The sequence below is a fragment of the Ammospiza nelsoni genome, chromosome 10 (assembly GCF_027579445.1).
Source record: "Ammospiza nelsoni isolate bAmmNel1 chromosome 10, bAmmNel1.pri, whole genome shotgun sequence".
Taxonomy (NCBI): domain Eukaryota; kingdom Metazoa; phylum Chordata; class Aves; order Passeriformes; family Passerellidae; genus Ammospiza; species Ammospiza nelsoni.
The window spans coordinates 15,946,350-15,973,646 of NC_080642.1; the positions used below are offsets into that span (position 1 = coordinate 15,946,350).

At 45.7% G+C, this 27,297-nt stretch overlaps 1 protein-coding gene across 1 annotated transcript in view; it reads left to right on the forward strand.

Moving 5' to 3' along the window:
- The first annotated feature begins 1,523 nt into the window (after positions 1 to 1,523).
- IRS1 (insulin receptor substrate 1) overlaps positions 1,524 to 27,297 on the forward strand; it is a 48,481-nt gene continuing 22,707 nt past the window's right edge. Inside the window, exon 1 of the mRNA XM_059479614.1 lies at positions 1,524 to 6,022. Within this exon, the coding sequence (XP_059335597.1) occupies positions 2,466 to 5,999 (3,534 nt within the window). The 5' untranslated portion in view covers positions 1,524 to 2,465 and the 3' untranslated portion in view covers positions 6,000 to 6,022. The remainder of the gene's footprint in view (positions 6,023 to 27,297) is intronic.

Sequence of the window (27,297 nt, forward strand, 5' to 3'; positions counted from 1 at the left end):
GATTTATTTTCAATACAAATATCTGGTCATTATGAGCTATGGTATTGAGGAAAGAATGAGGTGATGATATAGGTTATTGTTACAGCATGGATTGGATTGTCTTTTTTTCTCACTCCTCACCAGCTAGACTCTGCTCTTGCATTAGAAATTGTCATTTTGTGTGCATTAGAAATTGTCATTTTGTGTTTGGCAAACACCCTTAAACAATTCTGTGCTTTATGGTGTTTTCTACAGGATGATATGCAAGGGTGGTTAGTGCTGCTGCCTGCTGTCCTTTCTAGGTTCTCCTTGTGTTTCAGCTCTTTCAGGGGAATTTTTCACCTTTTGACCAAGCAACTGCTCCTCTCAAATAATTGTATGGCCACGATCGGCGCAGCAGCAAACTTTGTAGTGCAGATGCATTAGAAAAACCTCCAACTTATTTACCCCGTATTTGGACCGACACAAATCCAAACGAGAGTATACTTTTATTTAATTTAAACCTGAAGAGTAGAGGAGAGCACTGCTGTGTTGCTTTCACCTCTGACCAGCTGCAGTCAGTCTGCTGGGGCAGGGCAGTGCCAGCTCAGGGCGATTAGAGCCCCGCGTCCCTGCCAGGCTGTCCAGGGTGACCCATCCTAAGTGGCACCAGGGCACACCAAAGGCCCCCCAGACCCCGAGCCCGCCCCCGACGGCACAGCCCGCACCCGGCCGGGCGCTGTCCCGCAGAGGGCAGCATTGAGCAGCGGATGCGGCCGCAGCGCTCCCTCCCGCACTTGTTCCCGGGGCCCGGGGCAGAGTTGCGGGCGCGGCACGTCCAGCTCCGGCACGGCCGCTGCACGCTCGGTTTAATCTAGCACGGAGCGACGCGGGGAGACAAGGGACCCGCTGCACAGCCGGTGGCGGGAGCGCGGCTGGGGCCCGGCCTCGCCCGCCATGGAGGCAGCGCCGTGCCGAGCCCTCCCTCCCGCCAGGCCCCTGCTGGGGGCCGGCCGCGCTGGCAGCGCCGGGGCCGCGTCTGAGCCCGAGGAGCGGAACGAGACCCGGGCGGGGCGGGCGGGGCCCCACGGCCGCAGGCACAGCGCCCCCGCTTCGCTCCCCTCCACTCCCCTCCCCACGAGGCCGGCGGCAAGGGCTGCGGGTAGGCGGGAGCATCTCCCCGCCCGGCCGGGCCCAGGAGCCGCCACACTGCAGAGGCCGCCGGCGGCGGGTATAAAGAACACGGCGCTGAATGGCGTCTACGCCTCTTTACTACGCGCCGCGCCCCAGCCCGGCCGGGCGCCGCCGCAGCCGTGACGGACGGGCGGCGGCACCAATGGGGGCGCGGCGGCGGCGGCCCCGCGGCCGCGCTGAATGAGGGCAGGGCGGAGGGCGGAGCGGCGGCGCTGGCCGGGAGCCTGGCGGCGGCTCCGGGGATGGTCCACGCACTGGCGCCGTCACGTGTTGTTCTCCTTGGAGTGAGCCTGAGCCGCGGCGGCGGGCGGAGGGGGCTGGACTGCCGAGCGCGGCCCCCGCCGCCTGTTTTGGTGCGGGGCGCCGGGAAACTCCGAGGAGAAGCCGGCGGAGAAGGAGCCGCCGCGGCGGTGCCCGCTCCCCCGGCGGGCTGGGGCACGGGAGGGGGCCGCGCCGCCGGCCGCTGAGGCGCTGCCGCCTGGAATGAAGAGGAGGAGGAAGAGAGGATGTTCCTTCGGTACTCGGGCTTGCCTCCCCTCCCGCCGCTGCCGGGCTGCGCCGCGTGTGGAAATGGCACTTTCTCTGCCTAACGAGATGGGACTGAATGGGGTCGCCAGCCTCCTCCGCACGCACGAGCGGGAGCAGCAGCCTCGGCGCTGATATTTGGGGAAGGGGGGTTGTATTGTGGGCGGTATTTTTTTTTTTTAATTTTCTCTTTTTTGAGAGGAGAGCGAGAGAGGGGAGAGCAGCGTGTATTTTTGGGTGCAAACCCCGGACTTTGCAAAACAATCTCCGCCCCCGAGAGGATATTTAATCTGCAACAGAGATCGCTGCTCGCGGAGGCAAACTTGAGCCGGGGAAGGGGTGCAGGGAGCGGAGGAAAGGGACCCGCGCCTCGCTGCCGGCCCCGCCGGAGCCCGACCCCTGCGAGGGAAGATGTGTTTTTCATTCCCGGCTGCTCATTTTGGGACGAGACTTTCGTCTGGACTGATCGGGACTGGACTTTTTAAGGACGAGCTTACGCGTCTAAGCGCGATTTGGGCATAAACAGCAACACAAACTCTGATTTGGTGCTGGAAGCTGCCTCTGCCACTGAACAGCTGCTCTCACCCTGCTTCTGTCCCTCCCCCGTCCCGTTCTCAAAAGAGGATCTTGAGCTATTTTGCCTTTTTTCTTTTTTTTTATTTCCCTTTTTTTTTTTTTAATTGTTGTTGCATGAATTTTATTTTAGGTGGTTGCCTTTCCTGGCTGGCTTGGCTGTTTTGGGGTCTTGCAGACTGCGAGCTGCAGTAGCAACTCCACCACCTCTCATCATGGCCAGCCCCACGGATAATAACGAGGGCTTCTTCTCAGATGTCAGAAAGGTGGGTTACTTGCGCAAACCCAAGAGCATGCATAAACGATTTTTCGTGCTGAGGGCAGCCAGTGAGTCTGGACCCGCCCGGCTGGAGTATTACGAGAATGAGAAGAAATGGAGACACAAGTCGGGGGCCCCCAAGCGCTCCATCCCACTAGAAAGCTGCTTCAACATCAACAAACGGGCTGACTCCAAGAACAAGCACCTGGTGGCCCTCTACACCAAGGACGAACACTTTGCCATTGCAGCTGACAGTGAACCTGAGCAGGAGAGCTGGTACCAAGCACTGCTGCAGTTGCACAACAGGGCCAAGGGCCACCATCACCTCCATCACCATCACCACCACCACCACAGCGATGTCACTTTTGGAGGCAGCAGCACAGGACTGGGGGAAGCAGGTGAGGACAGCTATGGTGAGGTAGCCCCTGGTCCAGCTTTTAAGGAAGTTTGGCAAGTAATTCTGAAGCCTAAGGGCCTAGGCCAGACAAAGAACCTGATTGGCATCTACCGCCTGTGCCTGACTAACAAGACCATCAGCTTTGTAAAGCTGAATTCAGATGCGGCTGCTGTGGTGCTGCAGCTGCTCAACATCCGCCGCTGTGGTCACTCTGAGAACTTCTTCTTCATTGAGGTGGGACGCTCAGCTGTCACTGGACCTGGTGAGTTCTGGATGCAAGTGGATGACTCAGTGGTGGCACAGAACATGCATGAAACTATCCTGGAGGCCATGCGAGCCATGAGTGAGGAATTCCGGCCCCGTAGCAAGAGCCAGTCCTCCTCAAACTGTTCCAACCCGATCTCTGTGCCCCTTCGCAGGCACCACGTCAACAACCCTCCACCGAGCCAAGTGGGGCTCAGTCGGCGGTCCAGGACTGAGAGCGTCACGGCCACTTCTCCTGCCGGTGGTGGAGGTACAGGCGGCAAACCCAGCTCTTTCCGGGTTCGAGCATCGAGTGATGGGGAAGGCACAATGTCAAGACCTGCCTCTGTGGATGGCAGCCCAGTTAGTCCCAGTGCTAACCGGACTCACTCACACAGACACCGTGGCAACTCCAGGCTCCATCCTCCACTCAACCACAGCCGGTCCATCCCAATGCCTTCCTCGCGCTGCTCTCCTTCAGCCACCAGTCCAGTCAGCCTGTCATCCAGCAGCACTAGTGGCCACGGCTCCACCTCAGACTGCCTGTTCCCACGAAGGTCTAGTGCTTCAGTTTCTGGCTCTCCTAGTGATGGTGGATTTATTTCCTCTGATGAGTATGGTTCAAGCCCGTGTGACTTTCGCAGCTCTTTTCGCAGTGTAACCCCTGATTCGTTGGGACACACCCCCCCTGCCCGGGGTGATGAAGACCTCAACTACATCTGCATGGGAGGGAAGGCCACCTCTTCTTGCTGCAGCCTGGCAGCACCCAATGGCCATTTCATCCCACGCACCTGCCACCCTCAGCAGCAGCCCCGCTATCCTAGTACACCCTGCTGTCCTCGAGGTGGTAGTGAGGAGGTTGCCGACTTGGAGAAGGCATTCAGAAAGCGGACTCACTCTGCAGGCACTTCGCCCACCATCTCCCACCAGAAAACACCCTCACAGTCTTCAGTGGCCTCCATTGAGGAGTACACGGAGATGCTGCCTTCTTACCCCTGTGGCAGCAGCAGGTTGCCCTCCTACCGCCACTCAGCCTTTGTGCCCACTCACTCCTACCCAGAGGAGTGCCTGGATATGCACCACATGGACAGTGGCCATCATCGGACCAACTCTGCCCCGCACACGGATGATGGCTACATGCCCATGTCGCCTGGTGTAGCCCCTGTGCCCAGTGGTGGGGGGCCCCCCAAGGGTGGTGACTATATGCCCATGAGTCCCAAGAGTGTGTCGGCCCCGCAACAGATCATCAACCCTGGCAGGGGTGGCCGCCACCCTCCAGCCACAGTGGACTCTAATGGCTACATGATGATGTCCCCCAGTGGCAGCTACTCCCCCGACAGCAGCTCTGCGGGCTACGGCAAGATCTGGACAAATGGTGCCGGCCACCACCCAAAACTCTCAGTGGAGAGCAACGAAGGGAAGCTCCCCTGCGGCGGCAGCGACTATATCAACATGTCCCCAGCCAGCGGCTCCACCACCAGCACTCCGCCCGACTGCTACTTCGGGGCTGCGGGGCAGCCGGGGGTCGAGGAGGCGGCCACCGTAGCGCACCACAAACCCATCTACTCCTACTTCTCGCTGCCGCGCTCCTTCAAGCACGTGCACCGGCGGGGCGGCAGCAGGCCGGCGGGGACAGCCGAGGAGGGCAGCCCTCAGCCCCGCATCGCGCTCGGCTCCAGCCGCCTCCTTTACGCGGCCGAGGACTCGTCCTCCTCCACCAGCAGCGACAGCCTGGGCGGTGGCGGGGGCCCCGAGGGCGGCCCCCCGCCTCAAGCGCAGCCCCCGCGCAAGGTGGACACGGCCGTGCAGACCAAGGGCCGCCTGGCGCGACCCACGCGGCTGTCGCTGGGTGGCCCTAAGGCCAGCACCCTGCCGCGGGCCCGGGAGCAGCCCCCGGTGCTGCTGCCCCCGGAGCCCAAGAGCCCCGGCGAGTACGTGAACATCGAGTTCATCGCCGGCGAGAAGCCGCCCTTCCCCTCGGCTGCCCTGAGCATGGCCCTGCCGCCGCCGGGCAGCGAGGCGGCCGAGGAGTACATGAACATGGAGCCGGGCCCGCCGCGGGCCCCCTGCCCGCCCGGCTTCGCCACCGCGCGGGCGGCCCGGCTCGGCCGGGACTACGTGGCGATGCAGCGGGGGGGCGCCGCGGCCGGCGGGGGCTCCTGTTTGGACTACGCGGACAGCCCGTCCCCCGGCTCGCCCGCCCGCCCGATCAGCTACGCCGAAGTGCGGGGGGGCCGCGCCGGCCCCGAAAAGCCCCCGCCGGCGGCCGCCACCGCTGGGTCCCCGGAGCTGCCGCGGCCGCCGGCCGAGCTGTCGGCGGCGCCGCCGCGCTCCTCCTCCCTGCTGGGGGGCCTGGGCGCGGGCAGCGCCTTCACCCGCGTCAGCCTCAGCCCCGGCCGCAACCAGAGCGCCAAGGTGATCCGCGCCGACCCGCAGGGCGGCCGGCGGCGACACAGCTCCGAGACGTTCTCCTCCACGCCGAGCGCGGCCCGCGGAGCGGCGGGTGGGCTCGGGGCACCTTTCCCGTGCGGCGGCGCGGGGGGCGCCGAGGAGGTGAAGCGGCACAGCTCGGCCTCCTTCGAGAACGTGTGGCTGCGTCCCGGCGCGGGGGAGGCCGCCGCCCGCCGGGACCCGGGGATCGTGCCCGCCCTGGAGAACGGGCTCAACTACATCGACCTGGACTTGGTGAGGGACTGCGGCCACCGCCGCCACCACCACCCACACGCCCCCGCCGAGGCCAAGCAGCCGCTGCCGCCGAAGCCCCCGGGCCAGCAGCGCGGGAGTGGCCACTGTGGCGAGGATCTGAGCGCGTACGCCAGCATCAGCTTCCAGAAACGGGAGGAGATGTAGGAGCCGGACGCCCGCCGGGGAAGGTGAGCCGGGACGGGGCGCGGCTCTGCTCGGGGAGTGAAACGACAGCGGAGATGGGGCGGGGGTCGGGGCTGCTCGTTGCGGTGCCTTCCCGCGGGCTGGGGCGGGCGACATCATCCCCCGGGGCAGCCACGGGTTGGGTTGGTTTCATTGAGCCTTTTGGCCTCACTGCAGAGTGTTTTAGTGGCAGAAGTATCCCGGAGTGCAGCATCCGTGCGGGTGTCCCGCCGCTGGCCCGCACCTGCACGGGCCGGGGATGCTTCCAAAGCAGCTTCGGACGCTCCTGTTCAGCCGGGGATACAATATTCTGCTTATTGTGTTGCCACTTTTTTTTACTTTCCGAAATTAGCAGTGCTTCAAAAGTGTGTGGGAGAGGGGTGTGAAAGTGAATCGCTTCTAGTATTGGGCTGGAAGCAGGAAACTCCCAGTGTAATCCTGGTTTGGTCAGTGATTGTGGCCAAGAGTAGAGCAGTGAACCCTGCTAACACGTGCATGGCTAAGGGCATCTACCTCACAGGGCTGTGACCAGTGTTAATTCAGTTTTGTTGGAAGGAGCTGTGAGTTTGGAAACAGACTTCAAAGCCTTTAGAGCATTGTATCCTATCACTTGTGTTTCGGTTGATGTCTGTGTGGCTGTCCCTCACCTGCCAGTGTTACAAACAGCACAGGAAGTGAGCCCCATGAACTGTGTTTTAGCATTGACTAATGTGTTCTGCTTCTTCCTGAAGCTTTTAATTTTTAATTCGGGAAGAACTTCTGCCAGGCCGTTGCACGTTGATTACAGACATGTAAGATGAGCAGGAGCCTTGTTGGAAGCAGTGTGATGTTTCTGTTGAGTGGGAACTTCATGCAGCACAGAACAATGTATCTTGTTAAGAGCTCATAAAGTACAGCACGCCTGTGTCCTTTCACGAATGGTGAAGAGTGCTTTGTTTTGGTGCAGGAGAGTACTGGCAGATAGTTATTTAGTAAATTTTGTCATTCAATTTTAACAGTTTCCTACATGCCTGAGCAGCAGCATGGTTAAAGCAGTTACTATGAATATATGGGGAACATTAGGGGGTGAAACTCATACCACTGTTTACATCATCTCAGTATTTGTGTCACCTGTTGGCTGTGCTGAAGGGAACACTGAGGGCTGGTGTCGGTGTGATGCCTGGGATCATATGTTTTTCATATCTAGGTGTTTTGCATCCTTATAACCTGAAAAAAGGCAAAACAGTCTCTTCACATTTGCTGCTTGGCATTGCTGCTGTTGCCCATTAGAGCAAAGCAGTATTAAGTCTTTGTCTTACATGACCTACAAATATTAGGTTAATTGCAAGTTCAAGATGGGACTTAGGATCAGTGCAAATATTGCCAGTCTGGTTCAAGTCGCAACTGGTAACTTTTGTGGCTGACAGGACTGTGCTGAGTGTCACCATACATTATTTGTGACTAAATGTACACAAATTTACACAGCCACACCTTTTCTCAGTTCTGGCGTGTGCTTGCAAGAGCCCTGTTTTTGCAGATGGCTCTGCTTAGGACAGCATTGGTGTTGTGAATTCTTCAGGAGGAGACTTTGGCAAAGGATGCAACATGTTCTGTAGTTCAGTCACTTTGCTGGGAGCATCACTGTTCCCTCCCACCTGTGCAGTGTTGGGGCTGGAGAGTTAGTGTGAGAGAAGATCCTTGGTCAGTGTGTGGGTAAGTAAAGAATATATGAAGGGTATGAGAAGGCAGGTCTGGCAGGGAGTAGTGTCATAGCTGCTTACCCAGTTTTTTCCAAATGCACTGCTTTCCTTTTGCTGTGGATAACTTGTTTAATTGAACTATGTGTCATCTTTAACATAAAAGCTGTGGCAATGCTCTCCATGGTGGTGTTAGGTAGATACCTGCTGTGATTATGCTGTTCAGTGAAAGATTAGGATGTGGAAGACCTGATATAAGAACTCATGGAAAAATACTAGGCAGACGCTTTTAAGGGCAGCACTGTGTAAATAGAGTAATTGTTATTTGAAGTTGGTTCTTATTTCCCAAAATTTGGATTGGATTGAGGAGGCACAGTTTCTGGGAGGCAAGGGAAGAATCAGGTTGTAATTATATGGGGAGTTTGAGCCATGGCTGTTCCTTCTCCCTTCCCACTGTAAAGCTTTGTTGGTTGCTTGTAGCCCTCTCAGACCTTAACTGTTGGGACTCTTGTTTCCAAGGTTAGATTTCTTGCTATCAATTGAAACTTGTCTTGTAAAATTCAGCCTGACCAGCTCATCTCTTGAGTGTGCTAAGGAAAGAAACCCAACAATGTTTCGTTCATACTAAACCATTTTTATAGTTATTTTTTGACATGTGCTTGTACCTTTTTTGCTTTGGAGGTAAAACTTTGGTTTGGCAGGAGACTTGTTCTGTGTAAGTTTTACCTTACGCCATTCCTAAGAAAACCTGCCTGGAGCTGAATGATTTATGGGACTGATTGCACATGCCTGAAAAAGTTGTTGAACACCTTCAGCCAAACCATTCACCTGAAAACTGCACAGTTCCCCAGAGCTTTGCCTGCCTTTCCCAGTGAGCAGCAGAGCAGGCTGTGCCTCCTTGGCCAGCTTCTCCTGTGCTCCTGGTGGCAGCTGAGGCTGTCCAGGCTGCAGCTGAGAGCGGGGAGGTTGTGGTTTCTCCTGTTGGTGCCTGAGCAAGTGAAAGATGAAGGAAAAGCTGCTTGGTGTGTTCGCAGGTACAGTAGAGAGGAGAAAACATCTGGAGCTGGGAAGGGAAAGGTGAAGCTGCAGGCTTCAGAACAAGGGCTGGGGAAGGCTGCACTAAGCACTCTTACTCTTTACTCTCCCTCTCTTTCATGGGTTATTATTTACACTTTTAATTTCAGAAGGGGCAAAGGGACTGTACATGTTGGTTTACTTTTTCCCTCCATAGAACAATCTTCCAGCCCATCCCAAAGGCCAAAACTGTCTGGATAGTGCTTGTTTTATCCATTCTGGAATTTTCTGTTGTTGCCATCTACAAGACATCTGCAGTGACCCCAAATGTTGGCTGTTCATCTCCTAACAGTAAAATGACTGTTTGCTGCTTTGATGCAAACTACCTGACTCCTGTCCTTTTCCCTGCTCCCTTTCTCTGCCAGCTGCCTCCAGGTTGTTCAGACATGAGATTCTGAAGTATTTTTAGTCTCTTTCTCCTAACATTAAGGATCCTGGCTGAAATAACCATGTTGTTTCCCGAATTTCATTGAAAAACATTTCTCTCTCACCCACAGAATTCCTCTGCACTCTCCAATCCCATTGCCTTCCCTGTCATATATTCTTGGCTGTTTCCCAGCAGCTGGCCCTGCCCTAGCTCTCTTCTTTTTTCCTGTTAGAAGTGCTGTAGTTTCAGTGCAGTTCTCTATGCTCTCCTGTCCAAACCTTTACCTCTGCTTTAGAGAACTGGGTACTGTTGTGTGTGTCTAGCCTGGCTGGTGACTCTTGGATCCTCTGATGAGTGGCCTTTTATGCTGTAGCTGGAAGGCTCTGTTGCTGCAATTGCCAAGTTGTGCTGGGAAACACCAGCCCATGACATGGAAAAATTGAGGGGAGAGAGCAGTGTAGCCCGAAGGCGTTTTCCTCCTGCTTGGAGTTTTGCATGCACAGATGTGGTGGGCTGGTCCTGGCCAGACACCAAGCGTCCACCAGAGCCACTCTATCACTCTCCTCCTCAGCTAGATGAGGGAGAAAAAGATACAACAAAAGGCTCATGAGTTGAGATGAGGGCAGGGAGAGATCGTTCATCAATTACTGTCGTGGGCAAAACAGGCTCAACTTGGGCAAATTGGTTTCATTTCTTACCAATCAAATCAGAGTAGGATAATAGGAAATAAAAAAACTAAATCTTAAAACACTTGTCCCCCACCCCTCCCTTCCTAGCTGGAGGGAGCTTCACTCCCCATTTCTCTACCTCTTTCCCACAGCAGCACAGGGGTATGAGAATGGGGATTTTGGCCTGTTCACTGCATGTTGTCCTGCTGCTACTTCCTCTGCAGAATAGTTTCCTGTATCCACAGTGGCTCAGATGTCCTCACTCCTCTCTCTGGCTGCAGTTGTGCGGTTTTTTCTGTTCCTAAATACACAATCCCGGAGGTGGTGCCTCTGTCAGTGGCACTGCTTGGCCTTGGCCAGGTGTATCTTGGAGCTGACTGGCAATGGCTCTGTCACACATGGGGGCAGCTTCCTGCAGCTTCCCTGAGGAACCACCCCTGTAGATCCCACTGTCAAAACCTTGCACACAAACCCAAGACAGCGGTGAGCAGATGTTGTGGACATGCTGTGGATCCTGCTTCTGGGGTTGCTGTGAGAAGGCTCCTCAAATGAGCAGGGGTTTTGAAGATGAACTGCTGATAAGTTGTGTTCTGAGTATATAGTCATAAAATATTCCAAAAAAGGAAACCATTAGATGTTGGCTCTGGAGAAACAGGAAATGCAGTAGCAAGACAGTGGAATGAATTCAGGTATCTTGCTTTGATCTCCAAAGCTTCAAAGCTTCATTTCCATTTTGTTGATGACTCTGAGAACTCCTGAATGTAAGTGCTAATAACACAGAATAGAATATGTGTAGTGTAAGCAAGTGGTAACTTGGCTCACTCTAGCTTTGATGCTGACTGTTTCACCCACTGCATGGGTGGTTTGGGGTTTTTTGGTGATGTAAGAAAATGGAAAACAGTACAATGGAAATTCAGCACAAGGGCATCTGTAGGGTTGTTAGACCTTTTGCCTGTATCCAGTTAAAACAAAACACTTCTAAAGGTAGAGCTAAACTTTGTGGTTCTCATGAAAATACACATGATGGTAAACAGAAAATTGCTCATGTCATTCTGGTACTATATGCCCTTTTGGTTTTTTTTTTTTTTTTGGGAGACTGCTTGCTTTTTAAATTTATTTCCTTCATCGTTTTCAATAGTTGTGTTCTTTTTCTCAAGTTAAAACTTAAGGTGGAGCAACAGCAGTTCATAAAATCATAGGATATCCTGGGTTGGAAGAGACCCACAAGGGTGCCAAAACAAGACTTGTACACTTGAATTAAGTTTCTAGGGGCGCGTTGTTTCCCGAACTGAAGAACAGAAGTTTCTGAAGTTTTGGGTTAGCACCAAGGTAAATACCAGCATGTTATGAAAGTTTTTCATGCTTTGTGGGCATTACTGTAGACAAAACAGTGCATTTCTTACTGTATACACACACTAGTTTTTCCTCACACCTAATTATTTGCCAAAATTGAGCCTGTGTCTCCACATACTTGCATATTTGCAGTCCTCCTGTTTAACAAGACCACAAGCTTGTAATTAATGGCTTTAGGTGTTTCTCTTTTGTTTTCCTGGCTTAAAAACAGAAACAGAATTATTTATAAACAAATTCATATGATTATGAGGTATTACCTGGACATCTTTAGCACATGGTTTTCACAGTTAGTTAATGTTTAAGCTGGTTTTTGAATGTGGTTTAAATTTGAAAATTAAACAGGACATTGCAGGGTGAGGATGATGCTGATTTTTAATAGCAACTGTAGGGAGATCATAAATTTCCCTAGATAACACTTGTAAATAGAGAATTACAGCTTGTTAATAAAATACAGCAAGCAGCTGTGGAATGGGAATGTAATTTGACCAATGTCTTCAGTATGGTGCATTGTTAAAGGACTACTTTATGATAGCTAAAATTTTATATTCATTAGGACTGTACAGTTTTCATTACTTCCTAAATACTTGAGTGCAAGTACTGAAAGTAAATTTACTTGAATATTCTTTTGAACAAGTGTATAATAGCTTGTTTGTAAAGAAAGTGGGTTTTTTTTTCCAGTTTCTTGAAGCTCTGAAAATTAATCTGTTCAGTACTGATTATTACATGAGTAAAGTCACATAAGCTTTAAAAATAATTTTGGTGTCCAGTGATAGGGAAGAGAAATAGATACTATTTTCCAAAACTAATTTGACTTTAGGTTTAACTTCTGTGCCAAGTTTCAATGAAAACTAATTATTGTGTTTGATTGACAAAGTTATGAAATACTCTTAAAGACAAGAGGAAAAGGAGGGGAAAGCTGTTCATGGGGCCTGTGCTGTGACCAGGAGAGACTGCTGGCATGAGATAATGGAGAACTTGAGGTGAAGGCTGGGGGGCACTTACAGAAAGTGGTATGGGAAGGAGGTGGAAATGAGAGAGAAATTACTTGGGAGACACACAAACTATGGCAGGATGATGTAGATAGAATTGCAAGGTGTTTGTGATCTGAGGGGAACTGGGATAAGTGATATTTGAAAGTTTGAGGACGAGTATAGAGAAATGTGGAGAGCCTGGATATACACAAAGAGTTTGTTTTAGAGGTGCTCATTTTGCATGGTACTGCAGTTTTCTGAAGGTGTTTTTCCTTCTGTTTTTTTTTTTTTTTTTTTTTTTTTCTTTATTACAGGGATGAACACTCTGCTTAGGAAGCACATGTAGTCCTTATTTGTTATTGGATTTTATTTTTTTTTTTTAGTATTTGGATATTCTGCTGACCTTAACAGGATGATTTGCTTACTAAGGCAAGCAGAATTTACCTCCAGCTCTCCTTTCCTGAATTCTTTGTCTTGTAATATCCCTGTCACGACCAAAACAGTAAACCACAGATACAAATCTGAACTAAGTCCAAGATAAATAAGAATGACTGAATTTTAACGTTAAAACTCCTTGATTTTATAAAATATATACAGTAGAAGGAGGACTATATTTGCACAGGTTTTTTTAACTGCAGCATTATCTTCTTTACACTCTACTGCTTGGACAGTTATAAATTTGATTTGGGTTCATTAGTTTAATATTTTGTCTTATGAATTAGTAAGTATAGATTCTCTTTTTAAAATGTAAATAATATATTGTAAAAGAAAACTTCAAATGACAAAGCTGTTGTGGCTTGTTACAATAGATGCGGTTTTCATTTTGTGGTAAGAGCTGCAACACAAATACATTAATACTGACAAATATGTCTGAATTCCCAACTTGTCAGAATGGTTAAAGTTGGCTTTTGGTCATCTGTACATGATCTGATGTGTTACAGTTCCTGTTCATAAAAGTGAGTAGCATTATTCTATTTTTACATAATTCTGGGGCTTTGATAAGTGGTGATTATTATTTTGACTACATGAAATAGAGACAGGAGAGACATTGGTAACTTGAAAAAAAAAGATTCACAAGTTTAACAGCTTTACTCTCTGCTTACAGAAATGATGTGAAATTTAACAAAAGCCAAGGTGTGAACAGATAAAGGAGATTTAAATAAGCCTGGCACTCTTAACTAACTAAAGGATGTCTTGATATATGTCTCTCTGATCATGCTTGACATATCTAGGTCATGTTCTCTGAAGACTATTATTAGAGATTTAACCTTGGGTAATTGTGAAGTGTATTTTCTTCAGAGTAATTTTTGGTCAGGTAGGTGAGACAGTGGATGTTTGTGTGTGTTCAAGTGCTTGTAATAATTTGGGAGTCTAGTTGGAAGACCTGGTTTCAGCCACCTGAGCTGGAAGGTGAAATGTACTGTTCCATGGGCTATCGTAGAAGATTTACCTGTGTACATTTTGTCAACTGTTGCAAAATTCTATTTTTTTGGAAGCTGGGAATGTGGAAGAAATGACCTGTTAAATTTTCAAATAAGATATGCTTCAGGAGGATGGTGTGCACCTTACAGCTAGCAGAGCTGTTGAAGTGTACTTGCACATTTGAACTCTCTAATGATATGTTATGTAAGGGAGCAATGTAGAGTCTGGGAACATCTACAGCTTTAATTGACTGAGTTTCTTCTTCTTCTGCCTCAGCCCATCCCCTCCAGCCTGTGTATGATTTGGACATTTATAACCACTAGGGCACCTAAGGATTGCACATGCCTTCTTTGAAATACAGAATCTGTGTGAATAGGAAAAATGGGAATTCACTAGCAGCCTTGTTTCCTGTGTAGTTGCAGCAGTCTGGCTTTCAGTGTGGTGCACAAATATTTGTTAAGACATAACTATAGGGTAGGAACTCCATAAGCTGGATTTGCCAGTCAATAAAATACTTAACTAGTTTGTGCACAGGAGCCTTCTTTCAGTGGCACAGTTCCCTGAAGGAATAAAGAGCTTGAAGCTGGAGTGGAGGAGACTAAGCCAGTCTGATTACATGGGTTCCTTCTGCCCTTACTTCACTGAACCGTGGGATTAAAACCAAACCAAAACAAACTCTCCCATCATCCTGCTAACCAGATCCTGCATGTCTGTACATCACCAGTAACATTCATGTAAATGCTGTGCTGAGAGTTCTGTGTCTTCACTGAGAGAGTAAAAGAACCTCAAGAACTGTACATGGGAGGTAGAAGATTGAGTTTGTCTCTCCTCTTACAGCGCATCTCAGCTGTAGTCTTCTGTTTATCAGTTTGTAAGTGACTGCAAAGGAATGGAAGGGAAGCCAGTAAAGCACCATGGCTGGAGCTGTGACTTGTTTCAGGTCTGACCTGAGCTTCCCGTGCCCTGTGCTGTGTGAGAGATGCAAAGACACCTCAAGTGACAGCTGATGTGTGCCAGGGAGGGAATCTTTTAGATTAAAACACTGGATGGTAATTAATCTTCAGCCAGCTGATCTTCATTTTGAAGAGAAGATTGCTCTGTTAGAAAAGAGAATTTTAACCCCTAGAGAGCAGGAAATGAGTGACAGGGAAGATGTTTTGGCTTTAGACAGACTGGGAGCCCAGCAGCCTCCTGTATGAGCTGCAGGGGAGTGCTGGGGTCCCAGTGAGTGATGCTTTGGCACTTGGCTGAAATACCTTAAACTGCTAGAGCAAGGAGACAGTGATGTTCCAGTAATTTCCAGACTGGTTTGAGGGCTCCTGTGCAAGTGATTGACAAGGTGTTTGGGAGTCACTGGCAGCTGTGATGCTCGAGCCTTCACATAGATACTAACATAGGAGAAATACAGAAGCTCTTCTCTTTCCTGGAGAAGGCACAGATGTAACAGTGTCCTTTGCTGTACCTGCTGTGTCATAGGGCTGGGAAAGTCTGCAGCCTTCCCTGCATGGTACAATGTGCTTTTTCATGATACTTGGTCTCTGTGGTGATACCCAGGGAAATAATGGTTGGGTACTTTGCTGAAATGATGGTGGCTGTTCCATTTCTGACTCAAACAGGTGCTGTGGGTAGGTGATGGTGATGTTGGCTGAGTGGTCTCTGAAAAATGGGATTAATTTTCCTTTCTTCAGAAGAGTTTGTGCTGTCATTATTGGTGATTCCTCTCCTGCAATTCTTGATCACCATTTCTGAATTACTTGTTACTTCAAAACAGCAAATGGTGCATTTATGGAGCAGAATGTTACATAATAATGAGGACATAAACTAACAAGCTGTTTACTTAGTTGAGGCTAAGACAATGTTATCTTACTTTTTTTCCCTATTTTGGAATTTATCCACAAAGATTTTCCTTTCAGAGTACACTTGTATTTCCTGGAAATGACCAGCAGTAGGTAGCTCAGCTTGAAAGTGCAGTCCTTGAAAGAGGTAGGGCAGCTCAGCATGCCACAGGATTCAAAATGGCTCTTAGATGTCAGTAAGGTAATGTATTCCTTGTTTTGATGGGAATGAAGATCTGTACTATGGCTACATGAAGGGAAAAATGAGCAACACTTGGCTTTTTGTAGTGATGGTAAATTCAAACTGAGCCATTTTCATTTGGGGAAAGTGAAAGCGACTAATTGAAATCTTTAGGAGGACAAAAATATATTTTAGATGGAAACAACATTGTTGAAATTGAAAAAAATTGCCTCTCTTTAACATGTTACGTTTACCCTGTTTCTCTTTTTGACTTCTTCGCTTGCAAAGCATGGGCACACTGTACCATCCCTTCATGCTTTGCTATGTTACAAAGTAGTATTTTTAGCATTTGGTCCACTTTTCTGTGTTGCAGATCACAGTTGATTTTTTTTTCTTAACACTGTCAACTAAACTACAAAATGAAAAAAAAATTTGCTTCTCTTTAAAAGAAAGGGAAATTCAGGAGTACTAAATAATTAATTGCTCGATTGCAGATAAAAAATGAAATACAGGTAAGGAAATCTTAGTTTAGGTGTACTGAAAATTATTGCAAACAAAGGAAACTTTCTATCTCCTGTGTGTGGTTCAGGAATCCCAAAAAGCAGGCTGGCTGGCACACCTGGGCCAGGTCCTGCAGGAGCTTTGGGCAGGTGTAACCAGCCTGCCTTCCTGCAAAGGAGGCTCTCACCTGCGCTGCCTTCACTCCCATCTGCCTGCTCCGCTGTTTCCCTGGGCTGGTTCCAGTCCATGAAATGGTAACTGTAGTCAGGCTAGCCTGTTCTGTAGTAATTGTTTATATTTCCTCATTTTACACATAATAGCATTCAGATTTCTGAGAAAGAGCAAAATAAAATGCATAAAGAGGAATTCAGTTTGCTTAGGAAGGCTGTATGTTGAAAACTGTAAACATTTTTTTCTTGTTGAAAGTTAATATTTGTTCTAGTGTCAGTACTTTGGAAATAATCTTGTATTTTGTTGCCTTTATCATCATCTTGTGAACATGATGCATAATGTTCTTGAATGCCTTGGATATCTTAATATGGGTGGATAGCCATGTGTGATTTACATCTAACTTACCAGTTTGAGATCAAAACAGAAGCAGATGAAACTAAATAGAAGAGCAGTGATGGAAGCCAAACAGCTCCAGATCATCTCTTGTCCTTTTCCAGCTGCTGTGCACGCTCCCTCCTCCCACAGCTGCTTCTTGGGAGCAGGAGTTAAAGAACGGTGCACTGTGCATGAACATTGGACTTTAAACATGTGAATGGTGCACTTTACTCTTCAATGGATTAACACAGCTGATTAATTCATATGCAAGGCAGTCTTGAATCCTTTAAACAATTTAAGAGTTCTTAAAAGTGAAACAAAACTCAAATGTATTTATTAATTCTTTTCTGTATGAAACTTCTTTATCTAGCAAGCTCTGCTAGAAGGGGAAAGCCCTGCTGAAGGTGTGCAGGCATGTAGCTAGGGCATGTTTTTTCAGGCCTTTGAACTAGGTTAGGAATGTGTCTCAAGATGGAAGAATGAATAGTTACTTGGTGTTTTTAGCCTCCGGGCCTGAAACTCGCAAGAGGAATGTTATTGTGTCTTCAAAGCCTGTTTCACACAAGCTTTTGTTGAGCAGGAACTTGGAGAGCCTTTGTATTATCATGCACACAACAAAAAGAGCCAGCCACCCAATTTGATCTAATTGGGCGGCAGCGGTGAGATGTTTCTTCAGTAGGAAGGCTCTCAAAAATGGGGTGCAAAATTTTAATTAGGAAATACACTTTAGAGTGAAGGGATTGCCTACACAGAGGTTTACCAGCTTGCTAAAACTCTCTAATTATACTGATGTAATTCCCCATATGCACATCCCCTCTTTTTCACCTCTTCCCTATGTAGTGCTTTCCCAGGAAGAAAGCAAATATTTACATTTCTTTTAAATTCTGTTTTGACCCTGAGGTGGTGGTAGCACATCCCTGGAGAAGGCAAGCTGAGGTTGAGAAAGTAGGGTGGTTCAGGTTGAAGTAATTTTTGTCATGCTTTCTCAAAAATAAATCTCTCTTCAGGACAAATTTGCTGCAATATATTAATACTACCTCAATTAAGACAGAACTTTCACTCAGTTTAACTATCAAATGTTTAGAAGAAATAAACCCATTGCTGTAGTGAGCATGAGTGGGGTTTGAAGTGCTACAGCCTCACTTCTGAGAAAAGCAGCTGCTTCAGTAGATACCCAGAGAAATTTATTTTCATTTTAGTGTGAGTAACCTAATGTTTATTCAAAACTGAATGAGATCAACAGAAAATACAGGAAAACAGCTTCATTTTCTCAAGTTTTTTAGTAAAAGAACCCAAAGAACTCTACAAAATCAGAAATTTTGAATTCCACAGTAGCCAGTTTCACTCAATTTCACCTACTCAAGAGATGAGGTTTAAAAATAAGAAAAAATTTGTCTTTAAATGCAACATTTATTTTGTTAAGTAACTTCATTAGGTGTTCAGGGAGTTTGTTCATTTTCATCCTGTTTTTCATTCAAAAATAGGTTGAAAAGTCATAAAATTTAACCAGCTACTAAATAGTGACCTGTGGTGGTCATTAATTTCATGTCAAGACTGCATAAATGTACACTAATAGTATTGTCTAACTAGGGACTATATTAAATGCTAAATTAAAAGGTTATATTGCAGATCATCACGATTTAGTGGTTATTGGTGTTTGAGAATGACCATTAAGGACATAAAATATAAGTTTTCTCATTTGCTAATCTAAATTTGATTATTTTAATTACTTTAATTTGAATTAATCCACCGTGAAGCTAAGTGTCAGTATGTACATGATCATTAAATGTATTTGAACTGATATAATCATGCAGAAATGAAGGGTAGGCACAGAAAGGACCTGGATACAGGGTGCTGCCTGATGCAGAGGAGCAGGAGCAGACAATCCATGAAATGATAGGAAGCTCAGTGGGGGAGAGGTGAGGGCAAAACTACAAGTACAGAAAAGTGGTGGTTAAATGTATTGAAGGGTAAGAGTGACAGGCATGCTGTGTAAATTGGCCAGCTCCTGGGTCTTCTGTAAGAGAAATTTCACAAGGTTAGAGAAGGAAAAGTTGTGTAGGAAGGGGCTCAGGGGCTGAGTGAGCAGAAAGAGAAATTGGAATAATGCCGGGAAGCTCAGATTTCAGTTGATGTAATTGGACTTTAATGGCTTGAATGATTCATAATCTCTTAGTTTGATAGGCTGTTATAAAATTTTAAACATAGGTATGAATGAAGCCTTGTGCTGATAACATTGTGGGATTGCAGGAGTGGAAAGTGTTGATGTGCCAAGAATTGTTAGAGGAAGAAAATTCCTCTAACATACAATGTGTTCGTAAATTGTGTGTAGGCATATTTTGGAGGAAGGTTTGAATGATCCTTCTGCATGAACGGGCTATGAATTATTTTTCACCTAGGTGTGGAAAGAGAGGAATCTCCAATTGATGTAAATTGCTATACTTACTTGAGGTTGGAGGACTAGGGCAGCATGCCTCAATTTGGAATGTGTCCCTTTAATAGTTTTTCTTTCTTTTTCTGGAAGGTGTTACTATACTGTTCTGTTCGAATTAATACTGAGTCCCTATTAATTTTAATTAGCTATAGTAATGAGTTAGCTCTAAAGGGCTACACAATCATTTGTAATTCAATGTCTAGTTTATCTTCTACCTTGGTTATTTCATCTTTTCCAAAACTACTTCTCCTGAAGATTGGTGAGATGTTTGATCTGTCTTGATTCAAGCCTGTTTACTTCTGTGTTTCTTAGAGTAGCTCGTCAGCTTTTATTCCTTTATCAAATAACTCCTGTGATGTTAATCATGGATTTGGGTCACATTTCAGCATTTGCATTTGGGTTGAAAGAACAGGTAAAAGCTAAAGATTATTAGCAGGATTGCTTTATACATAGAAGAAAAGAGGACTACAGAACATGTAATGGTAGCCTTTACAGGACTCTTGTTATTTGTAGGATTTTCCAATCTGTTTGTGCTTTTAACTGATGAACTCTTGTAGTAGCATCTAATTGTTCTTCACTGTAACTTTTTGAAAGGTTTTGCTTTGGTTTAATGAAGTCAAGAGTGATAAAAGTCACTGTCTGGAATCTGTTTTCCTGGATTTATCTGCATATCTGTGCCTGATTCTTGCAGCTTTTACCATTGTTGTGACTTTCTCTGTTCTGATTCCTTAGGCTCAGTTCATGCAGGTACATCTGAATTAAGGTCAGGGAGAGCTGCAGTGAGTGCAAGCAATCACTGCACTTCAGAAGCAGAATGCAGGACACAGGTTTACCATCAGCCTAGAGAAGTGGAAGGCCACACTGTTGTTTCTATCTCCTTTGAACATGTATTCCTCTGGAGAGTTTTTTGGCATCCCCTGGAGAGCACTTGGGAATGTATTTAGGAGAAAATCCAGAACAATTTCTCTAGACATCAGCTAGCTCCCAGTTTGGTTAAAACCAACTGTGAAACTCCATCTGCTGTATTCTTTCAGGCAGCAAATCTTCCAGTAGAATACCTGATGTGATTAGTGCCTTACACTGCCCTTGAAACCACACTTGTCTTGGCATACACTGCTGCTGCTTCTGCCTCTGCAGAAGCTGTCTGAGGTTGTCTGCAGGGTTGCTGTGAAACTGTGCCATTAGTGAGTTGTGATCCTGACCAGCTGCAGCACCAGTCCCTCAGCCCAGGGAGTCTCTGCAGGTGTGCTGAGTGAGAATCTGAAAGGTTTATCAAAGTGGGTTTGCTTCTTCACTCACCCTGGAGGTGCTGCTTTGAGGTAGGAATGCAGTGTAAGTGTATTTGTGCTGTTAAGAAGAACTCCACTTCTCAATTATGGCTTGTTTTGGTTAAGGTGGTCTCTATCTGAGAGAAGACATCTTTTACTGCCAAACTTGTGCTTGCTGCTTTAGTATTCATGCTAGTTTAGCTGTCTGTGTTAGTCATCTTCTCAACCAAATATTTTCTGCTGAAACCCAAATCCACACTGACAGATTAGCCTTTCTAGTTTAGATAAGGTCATATGTGGAAAATATTTTCAGGTGAAAATGAAAAAATATATGTAATGGCTTCAGACAGCTGTCTTACAGACCTTCTGGTACAGTTACTCAAGATGTCATATGAGAAACAGGCAGGGTTCCCACCTTTCTGCCCCCAATTCTCCATCATATTTAGTGATTGTAGGAGGATTCAATCAGAAACTGACTCCAGTATTCAATAAGTAACTGGCTGTGATAGAAGGAAACATTGTCTAACAGCAATTCAGATAAGTCTGTGGAAGAAAACTTTTGTTCTTTTATTTAAAAATCTCTTGCATGTTTGTCCCCAGTGGTGTATTACAAAACTGGATGTCTGTTGTCTGGCACATGTGTGATTGTACAAACAAAACTTTCTTTTAACTATTTGTTGAACTTCTGACATTATGATCTACATTAAGAAGTAACCTCTTAAAGACGACTCAGCCTTTCTGCTGCTCTGTGCAGTGTTTCCAGATGTATTTGGGTACAGTTAGAACATTAAAGTACTCCAGGAGCTATTACAGTTGTCTGTAGCCTGGCTTTGGTTTTTCCCTTTGCTTTGGTTTTCTAGCGCTTTCTGTTTTAAGCCTTATTTATTAACAAGTGTTACTGCATTCTGCTTATTTTTTTAAACTACTGTGTCATTTATTTGGCAGGAGAGGAGGAAGGTTAAAGTTCTCCTTACCTCCTCCCCTTCTCTCCAGTGAAATTTTTGATTGTTCTGTTTAATGAGTCATTTTCTCTACAGCTGAAGTTAATTTAGTGGCTAATCCAAGCAGTGAGTATTTTCTGAGTGAGGAAGTGAGAGAACTTTAATTCTTTCCTCTCTTTTCAAATACAAAGGTATATCTTGGGTGTTTAAAAAAAAAACAACATGGAAGAGAACAGTGCCTGTTGGAGGTATTTTATCATTTAACAATAGGTAACAAAACATCCACTGATTTCACTGGAGTGAAGTCACTACTACAGGGGGTGTAGGTAGGGTTTGCACTGCTGTGCAGCTGCTGTATGTGCAAAAATGCTCTTTTTCAAGGGTTCTTTATCAGTATGTAAAAGCTGATAGTGAATGCTATTGAACTCTTAGTTGCTCTAATTCCTTTTTGCTTGCCAAAATGTATGTGTGCATTAGAGGGAGTTGTGTGCTCTGGGCTGTTGAAGCCAATCTGGTCAAGAGCATTGTTTTCCAGAGAAAAAGGATAATCAGAAATTTGAAATTAAAATCACTTGTGAAATACTTCTGACGTGTATGTCATAGATTTGTAAAATCTGTTTCATATACTTCTGTTTGCTGAACATAGGGTGTTCTGATTTGGCTGAGTAGTACCAAGTTACTGTGTGGTAATGTCCTCACACACGAGGCTTTGATTAAACATGAAAAAAATATTAAAGGCTGGCCTACACACAAGCTTACACAGAGAAACAAAAAGTGTGAATTAAGGAAGATAGCATTTTTATACAAGTGTTTCAATACCATGCATAGTAGTGGCTTGTCTGGGCAAATGAAAGGGACAGCACAGAGTGAAAGATTCATTTAGCCCTTTGGGGAAGACACAGAGACATTTCATACCAGATCAGGGTTATTTGAGGTTTTTTTTTTTACAGCTAGGTGTAATTTTAACCAAGGTAAGTTCAGTGACTTTGTTTGCTCATGTGGACCACAGGTATGCATGGCTATTCAAGGTTCAGTCATCAGCTCAACTTCCAATTGACTAAAGCAGATTTCCCCCTTGCCCTGAGCCCCTGGTGTCACACAGTGTGTGACAGTGTATTCCTGTGTTCTGTCAGGCTGCTGAGCTGAAGTTGCTGTCTGATTTGGGCCTCCCCTTCCCAGGAAGAAGAAGGGGGGGTTACTGGGGCAGGTGTGGTTACAGCCCTGTCTCTGGACAGCCTCTGGACAAGGGAGAGTTTGTGCTCTGCAGTTCAGGGCATGAATGGCGCTTGTACACGAGGGCAGCTTTGGGTATGCTCTCAATGCTACTTTTTACACTGTCATTTTGGAGAAGGATTCTTAGCCCAGTTCCCATGCTGACACCTCCTTTGCCTCAATATCTGCATTCCTGTAGCTGAGCCAGGCAGCTACCTCAGGGACTCATCCAGACTAAAAGTAACCTTGGCTTAGGGAGGGCAGAAATCAGAATTCAGTTTTATTTCATTGCACTGCTACAGACCCTGGTGCCAGGGCAAAGGAGGGGATGCTGTGTGCAGTGGGAACATTTACAGCAACAAGAAGACAGGCTTGTACAGGCTTCAGGTAGACATGAAACAGTGATCATCATCTCCCTGCAACATTTTCATTCACCTTCTGAAGTGCTTGTTTCATTGGGCCAGGGCAGTAATGATGGTGTGAAGCAGAAGGGGCTTGTTTTTTTCCTGTGTTGGGATCATAAAACCTTTCTAACTCTAATGGCTGGAAGTGAGCCTTATGCACAAAGGTTCTTTTGTTTTGTTTTTGTATAAACCCGTTTGATGTTAAGCAGCCAAATCTCATCCTTTATGGTTGGTCTAATGCGTTTTTTAGAAGCTACTGCGCTTCTTGTTTAGCTTTCAGCCCCAGCTCCAGAAGGCTGCATCTCCTTACATGGTCTTGTCTCTTACCTGCTAAGTCAGGGATGCCAAAAAGCACTGAACACCTCTGGTTAGAAGCCTGAATTGCTTCTTAGGAGTGTTAATTGCTACAATAATTTTTCTGTCCTTTAGCTATGCAGAGTGTTATGGGTTTTTTAAAAGAAAATTTCCAGTTCTTAATAGAAATGGGAGTGATTGTGCTAAATTGTGTAGTAAGGTGAGGGGTTTGTTGCTGTTATGGTTTGTTTACTCTTGAATAGCTTTCCTGAAAGGCTGTCTGTCTGCTCTCTGTGCTTATGGAACCATACAAGCTCTTGCTCCTTGGGAAATGTGTCTCTGGGAGCTCTCTGTAGCAGAGAAAAGCCCAGTGGCTGAGGCTTATGCTGTAGCCTGTCAGAGTACCAGCAGCAGGTGAACTGATAGTTTCCCTTACCCACTATTTGATTTGGATGTGCAGGGCAGAGATCAGTAGTTTGCTGGCTGTTAGGTGCTAGAAGGCGATGCACTTTGTGCCACGAGGTAGATTCTAGGTTTTGTTCCTCAGATCTGCAGGCGAGTATTTTGATTTGAAATCTTTGCCATTTTACTGTGTATTTGAAAATTAGGAACAGATGCAGGCTTAATTTTTTTGCAACAATGATTACATGATTAAAGCTTAAGACATTTTTCCAAAGAAGGAGAAATAAAGATTTTTTTCCCCTCATATTTTAGGACTAGAAAGATAAGGGAGAGGGAAAATAATGAACTTCAAAGAAAAACTTTCTGGATCTTTTCATGAAATGCCAAATTAAAAACAGAACCCAAAGACCAAAATTAATTAATGAAATTTTTACTTAAAAAGAAGGAACCTAAAAATTCATGCATGGAATACCTGATGGGTGACCTTTGCTGTGGGCTCAGTGGGCTGAGTTTGGAAACAATAAACTTGTAATCTGAGGCCTCTGACCATGAAGGAATTGACAGAAGCCACAGCACTGTAACCTGCTGTTCATCTTCTCACCATCCAATTGATAATCCAGTGTGTCATAATAGTGAGGATGTACTTCTAAAGCTTGAGATGAACAGCAGGAATGAAAGCATCCAAGCACAACTCCAAACACTCTCGCTTTTAATGTTGAGTGTCCTGCACTGCTAAAGGTAAGAAGTCTTTGGATGGAAGTTCTCAGATGTGGGCATTGGAAGGATGTTGAATAGTTGTGCAGTTGCAGCCATGTGTTCATTAATTAATGAGAAGTGGCCTGTCTGTGGCCTTTGGTGAGTTGTTCATGAGTCTCACATGCTGAGAAACACTCTGATGTCACTTCCTTGTGCCCTGATGTATCTGCTGGTCTCTTTTTTCCTTCCCTGTAGGTGTGCTGGGGAGGCACTGTCATTTTCCTGTGTTTGTGCAGCAGCCAGGCCTTGAGCTGTCACAGTGCAAACAATGTCCATGATCATTATCACTGGTTATCACTCCTTATCACTCCTTATCCCTGCACTTCTCTACAGCACTGGCTGGGCCCTGGCTGAATGTGTGATGACATTCAAAGTCTCCATAAACCCCAAATCAATAGTCCTCACCTTGTTCTAAAATCTTCAATTGTTGAGCTTTCTCCCCTTCCTCCATCCTGGTAGCTGTTTATGCCAAAACTTATCCAGAAGTGCAGCAGGATGTTTCTCAAGCCTGCCTCATTAAGGTTGTGACCAGGAATTTGGTGTGTACACCAGCTTCCTTTCCTCTGTTTTTAACGTTGAGTCTTGTGTGTGATTGCTTTCATTGCTCTGTAATCTGTCTTGCTGTTTCTACTTGCTGGTTGGTTTTTAGGAATAATGGCAATCTTAAAAGGCACATCTTGTATGATTTAATAAGAATTGGATCCTTTTTTTGCATCAAGTGGTACTTTGTTACAAAACAAATGACAGGTGAGCTGTCTTTTTTCCTGCCCACAGTTGTTGGGCAGCTTGTGAGGAAGGCTCTGTGTTCCTGGGGTGAGCTGCAGTGAAGCAGGGATGAGACCAACAGGGTCAGTCCCTGTGAACAGCTTGGAACTGGAGCACTCTGGAGAGGAGAGAAACAGCTTCTGATTCTTTAATTTTATGACCACAGTCATCTAAATTTAAATCTTCTGTGACTTCAGGGATGATGAAACCGGATAGCTTGGGAGGCTCCTTCTTTGGGGCACATGAGAGAGCAGCAGCCAGACAACCAGTACAGACAAGCAAGAGGCATTGAAACACACAGTGATCACTCGAGCTGTGCAGGAGGGAGAGCTATATTTACCAGATACAAGTGCTAATAATGAGACTTCAAAGAGAGCACACCCTTTTATTCCACAGCTGTGCTCTGCCATGCAGAAGAGACAGGGTAGCTTTCCAGTGGAAGTTTGCTGCATGTCTTTGCCTTGGGGAAGAAGTTCAGAGAGTAGAATTAGCATAGAATTTCAGAAAGAATTGATCAACCAGTAAAACCATTATCAATTACCTAAGAGACTCTCCAAAAGGATTGACAGAATGGTGGAGTTAGGGCTTGCTAAAAATTCTTGAATGAAATTCTTTTTAAGTTTACTCCTCTGTACTGTGTCCATTACCTTGTAGTCAAGCATGAACAATTCAAGGAGGATGCAAGATAGCAGATAATCATTGTAAGATGCACTAACCTGTCATCATCATGTGCTTCATCTTCCTCAACTGGATATCTATTAGATGAAAGTCCCAATCCAGGGAACCTCAATAATAATTGGTCAGAGGGAATAGAGCATGTGTGAAGTGAAAACACAAACACTACTGGTCAGCTGAGGGTAAATAAACCTTCCATTCTGGTGTTTGGTCTGTGATTTGAAACTAGTCTGACTAGACACACATTAAGGGGGAAGATAGTGCAAGTAGATCTCAAATATGTTGAATTAATTTGCACTTTGGAATCTGGGAGTTAGTGGGGTTCTTTTTTGGGAGGCAGTGAGTTACAGCATTTTTTCAAGAAGAATGATATGCTAATTGTTACTTGCAACGTATAAGCATCTTTGCAGCTGAAAAATACAAAATGAATGTGACATATTTTAAGAAGCAGTCTGTGTCAACAAACCTGCAACAGAGTCCCAGATTTAGTGGCTAAAAAAATTAGCTTTCTGTTGTAAAGTTACTGTCTAGACAACAGAATCTGCTAAAACTAATACTTAAAATTGGGGATTTTTTTTTGTCTGAAATTATTTGATGCTCAAAAACAGAATAGAATATGCTGATTCCTTTGACTGACAAAACAGGGAATGAAGCTTTGATAGTTAATTTAAATTAATTGTTGAGTTTAAATAAAGGTATTGTGGGTTTCCTTTTTTTCCTTTTCTTTCACAGAGGAAACTGCAATCATATCCAAAAATGGAAATTATCAGTTTTTTTTAAACTTTAGATCTGATATTTTTACCACATGAAGTTTCTGCAGTACATTTTAGGGGATAGCCCTTGGCAATTCTGCACATGATAAATGATGATTTCTATTGTGGTTTAACACTGATCAGGATGCAGCAGAGAGCCAAAATGATTATTTTCTTAAGAACTTACATTAATCAGAAAAGTTCTTAAGGCATTTGTTTACAGTTGCTGGTTAATTTTCTTGTGCAATAAGCTGCTGTAGCCTTCCAATTTGGGTAAGTTTTTGTAAAATTTCTGTTGGTGCTGTGGTGATTCAGCTTGCCCAAAACCAGAATGCTTTAGCAGAAGAATTTTGCTTCACTCTTTAGTATGTTTTTTAATTAGATTTTTTTTTCCTCCAACCTTACTTGGATTTTACATTAACTCTTTAAAAAGTAGTTTTGAATATTCTTCTTGACAGTCATTTTTCATTGTAAGGTAAAAGTGAAGACTGATAGCTGACAGGTACAAAATGACATTAGGAAGCCTGATGTCTGTCTGTCATGCTGGAGTATCACCAGAGTTGCTGTTACAAGATCTAATTTCCTCCACAGTAGTGTTCAAGTAGCTCCATCCATGGATAGTCTACAATTCCATGGACAATCCATTGCAGGTTTTGTTTGCTGTCATCAGCTGTGGAGGTGTGATGTGTGGGTTTGGGGTTTTTTTCAGTTTTGTTGCTTTGCACCCAATTTCTGTCCTGTTTAATAAATCTCCTATATCTGGTAATTTTCCCACAATGATAA